Source organism: Temnothorax longispinosus, chromosome 12 (assembly GCF_030848805.1).
Source record: "Temnothorax longispinosus isolate EJ_2023e chromosome 12, Tlon_JGU_v1, whole genome shotgun sequence".
Lineage (NCBI taxonomy): Eukaryota > Metazoa > Arthropoda > Insecta > Hymenoptera > Formicidae > Temnothorax > Temnothorax longispinosus.
This window is the reverse complement of record NC_092369.1, coordinates 13,170,024-13,187,362: the sequence shown is the minus strand read 5'-3', so window position 1 is coordinate 13,187,362 and position 17,339 is coordinate 13,170,024. Positions and strand designations below refer to the sequence as shown.

Sequence of the window (17,339 nt, the reverse complement as noted above, 5' to 3'; positions counted from 1 at the left end):
CGAACTTTATTAGGAGGGTAGGAGGGAATCAGGGAATGTGCTCTTCATTAGATAAACAGAAAATCAGATTAATAATCTTGTTTGTGCAGTTCTCTCGGAGAACGCATAATTCGAGGGATGAATAAAAATCAGAGTAGAATGGAATCGTACGTATGTACACAATATGTATGTACTGTGTCATTTGATCACTTGATATGCGTATTAATAGTAAATAACTAGTAAATTAGTTTGATTATTGGCTGATTAGCTCAAATATACTATTTGACACGCATATCAAGAGATCGATGTAAATTAGGCCTATGTCTCTTATGTCAATTGTCAAACACAGCTGCGAGAAGTCAATCGTCGTTGGTCGTTGGTCAGATCTCTCGATCGAGTTGACTCGCGACTCGCGACAATCGCGAGTATCGCGACCCAGCGATGGCCGATGGCGAAGGGTGCGGGGTGCCTCGGGTGCCATCCCTTCGCCCGGAGGGAGAAGGTAGGGGCCGTAGGAGGAGTTGTGTGCGAACGCGAACGTCGCTGAACCTCGCCAACTGCGAGGAGTGCGAGGCGAGGCGAGAGTGCGAGACGGTGCGAGGCTGAGCCGGCCGGGCCGAGGCAAAAGACGAAGTAGGGGCGTAGGGGGAAGGGGGGGAGGGGAGAGCGCGGCGCGCGGCGTGGTCGCGTCGCTCGCGGCTCGCGCTTCACGCTCAGTCGGCTTTCGGCTTTCGGCCACACTCGTCGCACTGTCGGCTCCGAGCTCAGTGTTCTCAGTGATACGGTTATCAGTCAGATCAGTGAGTAGGCTCAGTCTGCTCTGAGAAATCGTGTCGCGTGACGTTTGTCGCGCGCAGGTGTTGTGCGCGCCTACGCTTGTGAAGCGTCAACGTCGCGTCCGCCTTTACGCGCCTTAACACCCGCACCTGAGACCTGAGACTCTGTCAACCACTATCAGATCGTCACCGTCATCGTCACCGGCCCAAGACACCTGAAGACACCCACGGAGGAGGCAACGGCATATACGGCATTCGGCTGATTCGGCATTCGGCATTCAACTTCGACGGGCCCCGGCCGTAACAAGCGCGCGCGGCACCATGGATCGATCGTCCAAGTTGATTCTAAAGCTCGTCATAGACTTCCTCTGCCTATTCGTCGGTGAGTAAAAGTACCAGATTCATGTGTGGAATCGTAACGCTTATAAACTTGATAATGTTTCAAACAAGGAACGCATCACACGCGTCACACGTCGAGCGACCGGCTGTCAGCATTGTCAGCATTGTCAGCATTGCCAGCATTGACAGCATTGACAGTCGTGTCGCCGCGCCGCGCCGTGCCGTGTGTAATGTGTATGCACGCGGTTCGTTTGATGTCCGGCCCATTCCGGCCGCGCCAAGTCGGGGCGGTGATGTGAGGGTGTAACCTCTAAATTGGCAGGTGCATTTTGTCCGTGCGAAAGCACCGTTCTCTCCGCTTCTCTCTTCGTTGCGATACGAGCGCGGTTTCCGTGAATTGCCTCGACGGATACCTCATACCTATATAGCGCGTTGGCGAGATACGGGGGAGAGCGAGAGAGCGAGAGAGAGAGAGAAATAGAGCGCGCGCGCGCGATCCGTTTCGAAAGTACGCGGGTTTTCAACTCTTAGCGCTATGCATTCCGGAGTAGCACTCAGGCTTTAATGGAATCTCCTCGCTCAATTTATAGTATTTATACCGTGAGAGCTCTCTAATGGTCTTAATCTTGGCGTTACTTAAAAGGTGCTTTTTCTCGGGGAGGAAATTTTCAAAATAATATACTTCGCCGGAACATCCGTACATATACGTGTAAAAAGATTGTTAAATTCTCGGAGATAAAGTTTATTGTCGCAAAACTTTATTAGTCATTCGGAATTTATATAGATTTTTATAGATTTTCCAAGGACCGTGAACATTCGTACTTGTGTAAATTTACAAGGCGACTTGCGCGACCTGCAGCGATACAAGAAACTTGAAGCAAACAGTTTTTATATTTAACACAGCTTAAATGTAAAAAAGTGTTATATATTGCATCATGTAACAAAAGTAAACTCACAAAAATTATAATACATTTATATTTACAAAACTTTTGCAAATATTTGTTCTCTTATTGTTAACAGATATATTTTTATCTCGTTCTATATGCATATTACAATTAAATTATGATTTACGAATGTTGATTTACGAGACACACACACACACACACACACAATATTAGCGTGCGATACATCTCTTTCTGCCGCATCGCGGGGCGTCGTCCATCCCCATGACCGCGTATACGTGGATTAATGATAACATATTAATGAGTAGGAACAATGTAAGCGTATAGATAAAGATACTGTCGAAAGAAAGAAACAAAAGATGAATCGTTCGAGTGCGAGTGTCTTAATAGATTAACACTCAGTCAGCGTTTTAAGCTGACTAAATACGTGTGATTTCGTTTCGCGAGGGGAAGCACACTCCGCATGCTTTTCCATCGTTATCAGTTTTCATCATAATAGCGGCATGACTGTTGATTAACGCAGCACGCAATGTTTCGCGAAAATGTAGTACATCTCGCGAATGTGCATCCGGTAAATACGGGGTGTATAGAATCAGCTATTGCTCGATCGATATCATCTCTCGGTCTCGATACCGCGGTGACACAGTTTCACGATATACGGAGAGACGATACGGCAACTTTACCTCGCGAAACTGCGATAACATTTCGTCACTCCCGTTAAAATACAGTCCATCACGAAACTACATCTGTAATATTACCCTCAGCATGAAAACGTACGACATTCTTGGAAAAAATATCCAAGTATTAGTATTACATGAAGCGAAGAATGTTATTACTTAAAACTTCGCAGAGAGAGAGAGAGAGAGAGAGAGAGAACAAAAGAACAATGAATAACTTTGATAAAGTCGTAAATTTTTTGGTCATTTTTTCGTATTTAGTAATATTTGACGACAAGATCAACTTAAATTAATTAATTACAAAGAGTTCGAAACCAAATTTTAATCAGTTACTTTTTTAAGTTTATTTTTTTGCACGGATAAGAAACATGAGTCTATAGTGACTTTGTCATTATCGCGATCTTTGATTTTGATGAGCGATTTTTAATTTATGTTTAATTCATATCGTTCTTATGAACGATAACACTTTTATTTTTTTAAATAAAGTGGATAAGTCGGTAACATTTTAAAATACACCTATTTTTGCTTACAACCTGTAATGACGCAAGTTTTTTATATAGTCACGAGGAAATATTGTGTGAAGCCGCAAATCGTTCCGTAAAGTTACGATAACGTTATCGGAAGGCAAGATCTTTTATGTGTCGCTTACATAACTTGTATTTCAGAAACGCGTATTTTAACAGCTCATTCACTTTTGTCACCTATAACAAATCACACTTGCTTACTAACCTATTGGATCAACTTACTTGTTTAGACCGTTATCTTTTCGAGTTCTTGCGCATAAAGAAGTTCGTAAACTTTAAGTTTACGGAGATATTGTAAAATCTATTTGATCGATAATTTATATACATATATACATCGATTAAATAGTTTCTCTCATGTATCTTAGTGCAATCAGTTATGTAAATGTTTGCCGTTATCTCAACAGGTGACTCGTTTACCTTGAAAAAAACGCAAATGTAATTCTGAATTTTAATGAGATGCAAATAAATGAATAAGTATGCTGCATCAATTTTAGGCCGGTTCTCGATATATCAACATTGTTAATATCCAAAGATTAATATAAATTTAATATTAAGAAAAAGATAATTATTATCTACATATTGAGAAATATACAATGTGAATAATGATTCAAGTCTATTCGTGGATATTGTCTGAATAATTTGAGTCTTGATATCTGAGAAAATTTGAATCCGCGAATTTGTTAATCAACATCTCAAGTACTCGCAACTCGTCGCGTCGCGTAAATGAGTCACGGTCGCGCGGTCGGTTTCGCTCCGCGCGTACTTGACGCGAGATATTGCCGTGTCTCTTGATTCGAATTTGAACCATGCACTGGGAAAACCAGATCGAAAACAACAGAACATATCAAAAATCGCCACTTTATCGTTCTTGATATCTAAACTTCGAAATCATTCGTTGATAATCGCATAAAATGATGGTCGAACTTTGTATTATTTTTAAATGATTTCTAATCACATTACGCAGAATGAAGATAAATATATAATCGAGTTTTTTTAATACGTTAAAATAGCGACAAATGATGTCATCGCGCAAGAAAAGCTTATCATTCAAGTATGTGAATCAATGAAATAATCTTTTCTTATCAAAATCGGCAAAGTTTTGATAAGTGAATTTACTTGGAAAAAAAAACACAAATATCGCTTTCAAAATCAAGTCTTGGCATCCATTGCAATGGACATTAATTTTATCGTAATTTATAATATATTTCGAAAGAGGAGAAAAAAAAACAAGTTTTATGGAGCTCATCATAATAAAAAGTATATTTATTATCATTATAAGAATCGTATCATTTATGAACTTAATCCTCATAAATTTAAAAACTTGTAAAAAATTTGTACAAAAAATATATGAAAAGCATAATAAATCCCATCATGCTTAGCAACTTTGACAATTCAAAAAAAAAAATGGATCATGTAGATTCTCTTAGGTATACCAGATTTATCTATTTTACGTAGTAATTAATTTAGATTAATTAAGAAAAATTAGTCTTAATAAGTAGTAAAAGTATTAAAATTCAAATGCAGTTAATTTAGGAAGATATAATTATAGCAAAATTATAATTACAATGAGAAGAGTTTAACATTAGATTATAAATATGTATAATATAATGATATTCCGAAGAGATGGAGACGCTTTAACTCTCGCATCTTATAACTGTGTGATTTTTATTCGTACACGTCCGATATGATTACGAGTAAAATTACGAATTATTATGAAATTTCAGAAAAATTCTACGTATTAGGTATGCGAAATCATTCAATCTGTTACGAAGAAAGAAACTTGTCGTAACATAAAATATTCTCAGATGTTTACGATACAAATGTACTATAGCAGCAATACCATTACATCTATCCCGTACCTATGCCTTAGTCATAACTCATCACATATCTCATTCTTTCTGTCTCGTTATAAAGGGTTTGTTTCTTTCATTGTCATAATGCTTCCATAATCATAATGTCAACGCTCCTTCAAAAAAGCCATCGTCTCTGCTACTGATTCAAGAGACCTTATTTCAGCGCAACACGCGCTATATATCACACAGGAAATCGCCCGCATAAATCTGCCTATGAACAAAATTGCGATCCATAAGGAATGAAAAAGTCTATAACGAAATACAAACACCATAAATCTTGAGTCGATTAAGATGAGAAATGAAAAAGAAAAGGAGAAAATGATGCGTACGTGCGATTATGCTGAAATTTTGTTATTATTAATTCCTCACGCAAACACGCGAATAATTGAAGCGATATATTTCATTGGAGAGACAACAAAAGATAGATGTAATTGAATAATTACGCGTATTCATTAATGCAAAGCGCGCGCGATCTCGGTCCCGGGACTAGTCACCAAATCGAGAGAAATCGACTTATTTTAATTGTTAGCTCTCCATGAATGGACTCGACACACACTTGCCTTACAGGGCATACAAGTGCCGTAGGTTTGGGCCTTTTCACAACCTCTGCCTTTCGACTGGTCGAGACCGCCAGCTCTTAACGAACTCTGAAAGGAACCGATTATTGAGCCGGACGCATGAAAAATGGTCACGTTTCGCGTAACACATTATACGCTTAAAAGGAAAGACGACCCGATGTGGCAAAATAACGACCAGCCTAAATTGATTCTAAGCAGAACGACCTGCACTCTGTGTGCATGCAATGTGTGCATGGTATATGCGTTGTCTGTACGTCTATAAAAATATATTAATCTTTCAATCTGTTCCTACGGAGAAAGAGAGAAGAAAGGCTCAAGGTTTCTTCATCGCGGACCGATATTAAATTGCTTACTACACGTTTATTTTTACCTACATGTAAGCTCGAGAAAACAGTTTACGCGGCTGCTCTTGTGATTTTTTTCTACGAAAATACGTCACGACACTCCAACGCACACGAGTGCAACCTAATCGGGTCATCTAATTTGATTCGGGCAAACTCACAATCGAGCTCACAACTTATAATAAACAGCGTCGTGCAATGATTAAAAATGTCATCGCCACTTTATCGTTCTTAATATCTAGACTTCAGTCATTCATAATCGCATAGGCTCTCAATCTCTTCAAATTTTGTAAAAAGAAATATTTATACATTTTATGAGTATTTACATTTATGGCATCTTAAAATTGAAAATGTTCAATAAAACAATGTAAAAATAACGATGAAGAGTTTGTGTGTTGCGAGATTGAAAAGTTTGAAATTTAACGTTGCTAAAACATTCTTCACTAAGATTGAACGGGCTCTCGGACCTTTATTATGAGCCGCAGGCTCTTTATATTTGCATACCAAAGAGAGGGAGAGAAAACCAGATTTATGTTCGCGGGAGAAGTGTTTATAATGCAACAAACATAACAAGTTTTCAACTTGCAAAAATTTGATATATTCACTATCGAGTTTAGCAATATATTTACACACATACAATATAACTGCTATATAATAAAATTAATTTGTTTCGATAAATATTAACGAAACACAAAATACGAGTATTATAATAAGGTAATTACAAACTTTGATCAATGATTACGAGATAAATTATAAATAATAAAGACTAAAATATTGAAGGTATTTTATCTTTTTTTTTTGGAGCCAAAAGAAAAACGATATTTCACAAAGAGGGATATGGTCTAATGGAATACGAAGTACTTTACTCATGGATCGAGAAAGGCAGCGGTTTCGCATTGAGTCATCGCACCACTAACAATGACGTATACATACAAATTTGTAATGATGACAAAACACGAACGCCTATACCAAATGGGTGTCAAGGTGTAATCTAAAAATCTGAATCCATCGATAGAGTGATGCAGATGTCCACACAAAGTATAATATACATACTAAAAAAGTATGTATCTCTTATTAGTTATTACGTAACGCATCTGCAGTCATTGCATCCGTGTAATAATTGTATGCAGCCTAATTACGCGAGAATAATCAAAGTACAACGAAACTTTTCCTGTTTTTACAAACTTTGACATTTTGTAACCATTTTATAGACGTTATCTTTGTTAGATCCTTGTGACATCATATTTTGCAACATTTTATGCGCCTACTCTGAGTTTTTTCGCGAATATCTTTCATATATGTTTGTAATATACAAATTATTTTCAGAATTTCCCCAAGTTTTCAATTATAAACGTTGACTTCGTATTATTTAATTGTCGAATAAATCGTCCTTGGCCCTTTTCTGTCGTGTTACGAACGACGTTACGCTTGACAGCATACTGATGATAATTTCTTCTTATTATGTAATATAAATGTATATAAGGCGCAACGAACCATAAATGCCATGGGACGTGAGTTTCTTTTATTATATACGTTTCATTTCACACTTGACTCACAGAGTCAAAGAACTACCATGCAGACGGTCCTCATGGTTATGAATTATTACGTATTATGAAATATCTTTGATATTGCATGCATACTTCCAAGTAAAAGTATTGAATTATTTTTATTTACAAATCGCAAGTAATATACTTTTGTTATTAAGAGCATAATTCGTCAAGTTCTAAGTTTAATTTACTAGACTAGAAACAGTAATGTAAAATTTCGATCGTGTCGATACCGTTACGTGTCATTTTTTTTCTTTTTTCTAGAAATCTAAATTATAATTATGTTAGAAGTTAGAATTTTTCGGGGGAGCGCAATTTGGCTTGCAAAACAACCGATTGATGGGCTATATAAATAATAAGCGATCACGCGAGCTGTTACTTTAGCCGCTGTGCACTGATGTGTATTACTTCATTCTTGCTGAAAGCGGTGTAACAATTATCTCAATAACCGGCTACGCTCGTAATTTTCATATATTGGTGTAACGTGCGCAAATAAATTCACAGGCCGATAGGTAGTCTATAATTTCCCAATGATTTTCCGTAAAGCTGCGCGTTTAAACTTTAATTTATGCGTCGATGACAGGTACGGCTGAAAAAAATTATATCGTATACGAGAAGAAAAACACCCTCGATAATTAGACGATACACCGTTTTCGTTAACAAGCCTTAACAGCAGGGTGTGGACCTCCAGTATTAATAAAGTCTTACGCATGAGAAGTATCGATATATATAGTTATGAATGTAGTATTGCATATACCTACACATGGTAGAAATAATTATAGCAAATGGCGGAAATTATCTGTATAACCGTATAACGAAGCCGTTGTAATAACTGACGTTAAAATGTTCAAGATTAAAATAATTTTAATTAAATCCAATTATATTTTTAAGCTTTAGATAATTATCGAGTTGCAATAAATAAAATAAATATTAGTTTAATGAAATATTTTTTACATTAAAGCACATTTAAACATATAGAATATTTGACATGCAAGAAGTATAAATTTTTGACTCAAGATATAAATTGTGAAAGCATAAATAAGTATAGAAGAAACAATATTATATTTTTCAGAAAATTTCGATGGTTTTGCTTCAATAAAAATTCATATTTTTATGATTATAGATGATCGAAATACGCAAATTAAGAAGTCATGAGAAATAATAATTGCCTAGAGCCTAGACAAAAGAGTTATTTATTTTTTTCCTAAATTTTTAATCAAAGCAACAATTATATAGCTACATAAGATTTATTCGAGATTCGTGAAAAATGTAGCTATAAAATAAAAATACAATAGATATATGATTCTCGATATACTTCCAGAAACATATAATTGAAAACGTTTCGATTCGGTCGAAGATTAAAGAGCATCATTGAAAGTTAGTTGGACGAATTCATGCGAACGCATGCCATCTTGATTGGTAATCACAACATTATCGTTCGTCATACGTCAGCTGTTGCTACTGAGCAGCAGCAGTAGCAACAGCTGTATACGAGCAAGTGCAATAAATTGCATGTTAATTCGGAGTTGATGAGATGACGTTCAATCCGGATCAATCGATCGCTACATAGATCGACTCGTCTCGAACGATAACATTATTACTGTATGGATTGTTATTGATATTGTGAGTGAGATCGACGCGGTGTATAACGAGATTGTTTTTCTCTTATGTTTCAGTGGGCATTTCGGTGCTGATGTTCTTCCTATTCGGCAAACCTTACAAACGCGGTTTCTTCTGCAACGATGAGTCACTCTATCATCCGTTTCACGAATCTACGGTTACGAGCACGATGTTGTACATCATCGGCCTTTTCCTTCCTATATGCACGGTGAGTCACCTTGCGTTTGCGATTGCGACTGTGATTTACGCACGCGATAAAAGACACGTGAGAAATCACCTGTTAACTTACCATTACAGCGAGAACCTCATCTCTCTCATTACCATTTTTTTACGTGCATTACTCTCTTGTATACAACATGTAAAAGTTGACATTTGAAACATATATCCATCGTTTAGCAATTTATTATAATTTAATGTTGAACGTTTCTCTCGTCTCAGAAAGGAAGTATAAGTATTTAATTTTCAAGAGGGATTGGCGTAATGTTCTCTTCTTCTCCGAGATTTTTACTTTAAAGAAATTACATGTATCTTGAAAATAAAAATTAATTTGTACTGATATTCTTTTTTCAATTTGAATAAGAAATATAAAATTAATGCGCAGAAGTTTAATATTTGTATTAAAAAAATATTTTTTTTATTCTTCTGCGATACGCATTAAATAATGAATCTGAAATTATGAATATTACAATTAACTAACATTTTAACGTGTTGGTTTAAACATTAAAAATTCTCTATTCACGTCAGGCGAAAATAAAAATGTTAGGAGACATCTGTGTCATGTCTTTGTGCAATTCTGACGACATGACATAGTGCTTTGAGTTTACGCGTTGACACAATGATCAATAGCAGATGCGATCGCGAACGAACGCGACTCGAATAAGGACCTGTCGCGTGCCGCTTTTATTAAAACTCTTCCCAAAAGGAGGGGTGACAGAGGTGGTGGTCTAAGAATACGAGAGACACACGAGAGACGAGTGATATCAGGCTCGCGCCTCGCTGCCTGCACATGTGAGTAGACTGGCGGGAAGTGAGTATACGCTCGTTTTCGGTGCTTGTGCTGGGTTGTGGGAATCAATTTACTTTACGGTACCAGTTACGGTGGAGGTGGGGACGGTGGGGTTCACACAATTCGCAGCACATGTATCCACTATCCGAGTATCACTATTTTTATCGAGCTCTCGGAGAATATAAGGGGAAAAAAAAATGAAAGAGACGGAAACTATCTTTTTCGTGCGTGTGTTTTCTAACTGTATTCTCGAAGAGGCTGACTGCAATCTGCATGCACTTTGCCGAATAGGGACGAAGCCAAAGGAGGTCGTCGATTCGACCAAAGGGAACGGAATGTGTGTTTATGATTTACTGTTTATTTGCAAATAATTCTCCCCTTTTCGCGAGTATCCAAGTATCGTCATCACGTGACTTGTTTATGAGATCGGCACGTTTCCATACGTAATTTGCGGCTATTTATAAATTTCACGTATTCTCTCTTATTCGAATGTTTAGAAATCTATGTACAATTAGCTTCAACGAATGCATCGAATTTCTACTCTATAAATTTTTGCTTTAATTTCTAATATATTAGAGTCTATTCCATCACTCCAAAATTAACTTTTCAACTGCAAGATGTCAGAAAAATAGAAATAAAAAAATACGTTCGTGGTTGTCTAATTTTATTATCTTTTAACTTGATGTTACACATACTGTTACACAAACATTTTATCTTGTTTCATAATTCTAAAATTCTCATTTTATATTGTACATGATAACCAATTTTTAATCCAAGTTTCGTTATTATATACGATGTATAAAGAATTATTTTGACATATTAACAGTAAAGCGAAATTTCTTAATTTTAATAAGTTGGCTTTTTAATGTCTATTTTATTAAAAATATGACCATTATGGCCATTTTAAATAATGATTTATCATGAACGTGTTTTAATAATATAATTAAATACCTGAAAATGTGGCTAATTACAACATTGCTGATGTAGTTTTTTTTTAAGCTAGCTACTTAGGGAACATTTCTATTTTTGCGTCTTATTATTGAAATTATGCAAATATTCATATTATTTGTCGAGAAACGAGTGCTGCTCTTTGCGGCAAGGCGTAAAATATAAATGCAATCTTGTTTTTTTTTATCTTATTGTTAGGCGAAAACGAAGAGCTGGAAGTTATTGCCATAATCAGATTTACACGAGAATAAAACACACCGTTTTGGTTTTCTCCATTTTTGTCGGCATTTCTCGCGTTTCTCATTTCACCGTTGGCCACGAAAGATTTGCCGTTCTTCAGACGTCAGGGTCGTCAGGTGCCCACTCCGTTCTTCTGCTCTCTTCTCGACCGTCGCGTGAAGTTCAAATTAACGCTGTCGCCGCGGGGCAAATAATTTCAAACGTCGTGCATAATTCAAAGCATGTGAAATTGCGTGCATATATGTGTGTGTGTGTATGTAAACAAAAAATAAAGACTGTGTGCGTGTGTGCGAGAGAGAGAGAGAGAGAGAGAGAGAGAGAGAGAGAGAAATTCTATTACGTTTTAATCTTAAATAATTTTTCTAATAAGAGAATAATAATTATGAAATTAACGATATACTTAGAACGATAATGAAATCAATATGAAAATATGAAGTTAAAGAAATTAAAGAAAAAAATTATATTGTGTTAATCTTATTATCTTGGTTTCATGTTTGCTATTTTCAGCGGTTAAACAATTCTGGAACTACCGTGATTTTGAAGCAATCTTTTATTTTTCGCAATTTGATACACGAACATCTAATCAGTCTCGGATTATAGTCATGTAATGTTCTGCTCGCGCGCCTCATGAACGTTTTCTCGCGTGGCCGTTATAAATCTGGCAGATATAATTGCTAAAATGAGCGGTAAACAGCGTCTATTCAAGTAATAGTTTCGCCACATTATGCCGCGTCTGACTCTCTCTCTCTCTCTCTCTCTCTCTCTCTCTCTCTCTCTCTCTCTCTCGGGAGATATGGTCACGCTTATTTACGTAGCAGTATGAAAGTATGAAGATGAAAGAGAATCCTTCTCCGATTCCACAATCGTCTTTACTTCGTTAAGCAAGCGTGTTTTATGCTGGGAAAGAATGACAAGTGATTATATCGCGCGCGAGAGAATATGTCGTGATCAAAGCCGAAATAAATCTCAACCCTCTTATTTCATGCACGTGGGGTTGCACACGTTGTGAGATCCATTCCGCGATTTCAAAGAGTTCCTCGGAATGGACAAGTCCTTCGGGGAAAAATCCAACTGTCTAGCTAGGTCTAACGCAATCTCATTTATCTGCGCGCAAGATACGATCTTGCGAAATGCACAAAATCTCAAGAACTGTTAAGTGGAACATTTGTTTAAAAAAATGCAATTGAGAATCCTACTAAAATAGGTGAATATATATACGATATATATATGTATTGTACGATTTTACGTTTAAAATTATATATATATATATATATATATATATATATATATATATATATATATATATGTATTTAAACCTATCTGAACAATTGTGAAAAGATTTAAGGCTAATTTATTATTTTCTGACGTTTCTGACGTTTTGACCACATAATAAATAGATTTTACGATGGCTTATTTGTATCCATCATTTTTTCTCTTTTGACATTGGGGCTGTCTCTATTCAGCATCTCTCTTATTATTTCTCTTGCACCTTCTACTTTGACGTTCCTTGGTGCAGTTTTATACGTTTTATAGATATACGCATTCCTGTACCTGGACGCGCAGCAATCCGAGAAGGGTTCACCCCTTCCTCGTTCTTGTCGAGAATGTCGAGTCTCTCGCGGAGCTGGCTACCTTTATTATCTATCTCTCCCTACTCACACTCGCAGGGAAAACAGATTGCTCGCGCTCTACACGATACGTTCCCTCGGGATCAAGGAGGGGTTCAGGTTCAGGTAGAAACAGGTAGAAAGAAGGACGGCCGCGCGCTCACCGTCGTATTTTACGCATGCCTCGTGAACTTTGGGTACTGTATCGCTGTATCACCCGGCAGACCTTTATCCAGGATCTGGCCTAGTTAACTCGCTTTCGTCAGAAATATGACCAATCGGTAGAATGTAGGGAGGAGAAAGAGGGTTGAGTTTCTTCTCTCTCTCTCTCTCTCTCTCTCAACTGTAACACCTTTTCGATCGAGATTTCCCCGTGGTCTGAAGTTTCACAAAATGCTCTTGACACAAATGCCAAGTTTGATAAAATGTTGAAAAAAGATTATATCAGATTATACGTCGTACATCTGTTTGGAACATGTCAGATGTCCGAGTAGCGATTCTTTCACGAAGCTAAAGTCGGTCTTTTCTTAAATTATTTATGACAATTGTGAAATATAGATTCTTCGTTATACATATAAGTTATAGTATTCACAAATACTTATGTATATAATCAATGTTAGGAAAATATTGCAACGGGACATTTTTTAACGTCGCAAACGTATTAATAAATTAAGAACTGTATAAATGATGCTCGATATTACGCAATCTTTGATTAAGCAATTTCGATCTTCTTTGATCTTAGATGATCATAGGGGAGTATCTGCACTGGAGGCATTTCTCTGGACACACGGCGAATGTGCTTTTTGGATACACCATACCTCCATGGCTGTGGAATGCTTATCAAAAGGTTTGTTTTATTAATTTTAAAAGTTATTTGTGTATTATTTAAAAATGTTTATGAATTAAAAGAATCATATAAAGTTAATTTAAATTTTTATCCAGATTCCTTCCCTAACTTTCCAATTTTTATTAATTAAAAGTTACATTAAAAGTTGATTTATTTTTCATCAATTCGTATCTCTCTATAAAAATAATGTAAATTAACTATAAAAAATAACGTAACATTCGCAGGTTGGTGTGTTCGGTTTTGGTGCAGCCTGCACCGTTTTAACTACGGACATCGCCAAGTACAGCATAGGTCGGCTACGGCCACATTTCATGAAGCTCTGCGTACCCAATGTTGACTGCAACCTGCCTGAGTATCAACACAAATATATTGAGGATTTCCACTGTACCGCATCGGGAATCTCGGTCAAGTTGCTAAAGGAAGTCAGGTAAGAGATCTGTTGCGAGAAACATTTCTGAATTTCTCATCAGCTTAAAGGGAGATAGAGTATCTTAATCTGCCGCAACACGAATGTTATCTGGTCTCTCGATCGTAATCCCGCGTGTCTCGAAGTGTGTCTATCCGTCGTATAATTTTTTGACAAATAGTTACTCGAAATTTGTTACTATATTTAGTATATTTATATTTTACTTTTTATGGAAATATAAGTTTTTATATTACTATATACATAGTCCGCGATTTTCTTCATTAACATCAATTAACCGCTACCGAGGTAAAGTTTTTCTTTCTTTTAAAGTTACATAATCGATCAGGGAGAAAGTATCCTCTTTACACGGCGACTACATATGAATCGTGACGTGAACTTGCTCGTGGTAAATCGATAAAGCTTAATCGTGCAGAGTTAGGCGATACGGCCAGCGTTTATATATGGTTTCGGTATACAAATATCGCAGATTTTTCGGAGTTTTATTCTCGGTCTCGATGCGGTCGGCAGCAGCCAGCCGACTGCCGGCATCGATGGATCTTCAGGGCAATACCCTGAACTTGTCACTTAGATCGCGTGACGGTGACAATTGCGCCAACAATTACAGGCGAGGCGTGCGATTGAACGAAGAAGCGAGAAGGGAAATCGTCGTATTTCATTATTTTTACTTTATTAATGATCTACGGACTTTGCGTTTGTACGAAACAAGTTTATGAACACGAGACGAAACGATAATTTGCGATAATCTAAGATAGCGAATTCGGTTGGACGCACCAGTGCACATTCAGTGCACATTAAAGCCATTGTACACTGATTTAATCTCTAATATTTAAAGTAAAATGCGCAAATATTTTGATTGACCAAATGCCCAAATTGCCCAATACATATTTTACCAAATAGCACACGAAAGAATATTGAGAATGTTGTGACTTGACTCATTTATATTAAACGTACACTTTACGTTGATTTGTGCGTACGACGGCTTTAATGTGCACTGAGTGCGCACTGGTGCGTCTAACCGAAAAGGGAGCAAACCCCCTTGGGGACTCCCTATGAGGGAAAAAGAAGGGGCGGAAAGAAAGACGGTCGCGATTGTCATTTGAATTGATTTTTGAGTTCATTTATCCCGCTTATGTCTTTTCGAGTTATTTGTACGCATTTCTCTTTTTAATTATAGCAGTATTCGTTTGTGTATTTCTTTTTGTAGGCGGTAACTATGAAATGAAATATCATTGAGAAATTTGATTCTTTCAAAAGAAGAATAAGAAATATAAATTTTTGAAATTAAAATACATTTGTCTGGATAGAAAAATTAAGAAAATCTCCGCTTATATTATAAAAATAATAATTAGGCTCTATGAGAAAAATTTGATTTAAAAACCTCAAAAATTTAAATATTTTAAAGATAAAATATATAATTGAAATAGTGTTAAATTATTTCATTAATATTGCAGAAAGATGAGAGTTTTTCAAGATTATAAAAAATTGAAGTAAACTTAAATTTTAATTAAGAATTATTCAAATAAAAAGTGAAATTTATTTTCTTGTAAAATTGTATCTGAAAAAATATTTGCTAACATCACTGATGTTATTTAACGCATTATTTATAGTTTGGATAAAATTCAAGCTTTCATAACGTTTTCTGAATTGATTATTTCACGTGTGCGAGCTTTGTTGTTGCTCGGGTAGGGAAACCTTTTTGCGCATTCCGGATATACATACATACATACCCCGAAGGCCGGTTTTAACGGATACGAGCACGCGCACACAAAAAGAGCCACGGTAGCGAATGGCGAATGGCGAATGACAATGAGCAGCGCTTTGCCTGCGGGCTTTGCCGACACGATTCGCATGAACGAGATTCATGCCAGATCGTGCAATTCTTTCTCTTCTCTTCTCTCTTCCCCTTGGCTAACGGAAATGCTATTACACGCCCGAATTATCCGCGTATGCATCCCGCTTATTGCCGCCAGCATACAATAGCGATCGGCGATTCGAAAACTCGTAATGCGAAAGTGAATACAATCAATGATAAATGATGAAAAAATCTTACACTCTTTCAATTTAACTAGGTTTAACGAGATTTACATTTTTTATTGAATTTCTAGAAATTCTTACAGTTTATGAAATACTATCGTCATTCACTATTAACTTTTGGGATTAAGGTATAAAAAATACGCTAAATATTTTTTCATGATGACATTCGCGAGGAGTAGTTAACAATAAGCTGAGCATATATAAGTTGTTGGTTTTTTTTTTTTTTTTTTACAAAACTGCAATGAAAGCAGAAACGAAGGCGGAGAAAGCGCCTCAGTCACTCTTCCTTTTGTACATTTGCAATTTCCGCAATTTCTTCCGATTTACCGTGCCAGTGAACGCGAAACGCGAAAAGGGACAGTCTCAAAGACGAAGTGCGAAGAGCTCAAAGTAAGGGGTTCGCGAGACGCGCCTAGGACTTAGGACGTTTAGACACGCGTGAATTCGAGGAGACGTGCGAAGGATTACATACGGCTTATTACTAGAAATAACCCCGAGCCCACCAACACGTCCTAACGCATATCTACCTACGTCATTATCTTTTAGAAGTGAAGGAAATGCGTAAGAAATAAACGCCCGCGACTCGCGAAATTGATTTAACGTGACGGATCACATTCGGATGTTGGATGCTGAACAGAGACGGTTGGAAAGGAGAAGCGTTGAAGCGTTCCTCGAAACCCCCCCTGCTTCTTTTCTGAAAGACTGCCGACATTTATTGTTAGCTTTAGCCGTTTTTTTAATTAAGAAAATTAATATTGGAAAACTTAATTTTTCACTTTTAGTATATATATATATATATATATATATATATATATATATATATATTTTTTATTCTTAACTCTTTATTTATTCGCAACAAGCTTAACTTGTATTGATATTTTGAAATTCTCTGGGGCAAGTAGATGGAATACACAGTGCCCAGCTGCGCCAAATTCTTCTTAACATCATTTTAGTCCGCATGAACGTGTGTATTCAAGTTGATCGCACATAGCACCGATGTTACGTCGAAATCGTGTGAAAGTAGTCTATAACTCGGATTCGCGAGGTCGAATATGCAAGAAGAAAAGCTACAACTACAACTACAGCTACATAGG

General features: G+C 36.7%; 1 protein-coding gene across 4 annotated transcripts in view; it reads left to right on the top strand.

The window, feature by feature from the left end:
• The first annotated feature begins 638 nt into the window (after positions 1-638).
• Positions 639-17,339, top strand: part of Wun (wunen) — a 25,118-nt gene continuing 8,417 nt past the window's right edge. For all 4 annotated transcript variants that reach the window (XM_071794941.1, XM_071794942.1, XM_071794944.1 and 1 more), the window contains exons 1-4: positions 639-1,137; positions 9,193-9,344; positions 13,680-13,784; positions 14,009-14,211. In XM_071794941.1, the coding sequence (XP_071651042.1) occupies positions 1,077-1,137; positions 9,193-9,344; positions 13,680-13,784; positions 14,009-14,211 (521 nt within the window). In that variant the 5' untranslated portion in view covers positions 639-1,076. The remainder of the gene's footprint in view (positions 1,138-9,192; positions 9,345-13,679; positions 13,785-14,008; positions 14,212-17,339) is intronic.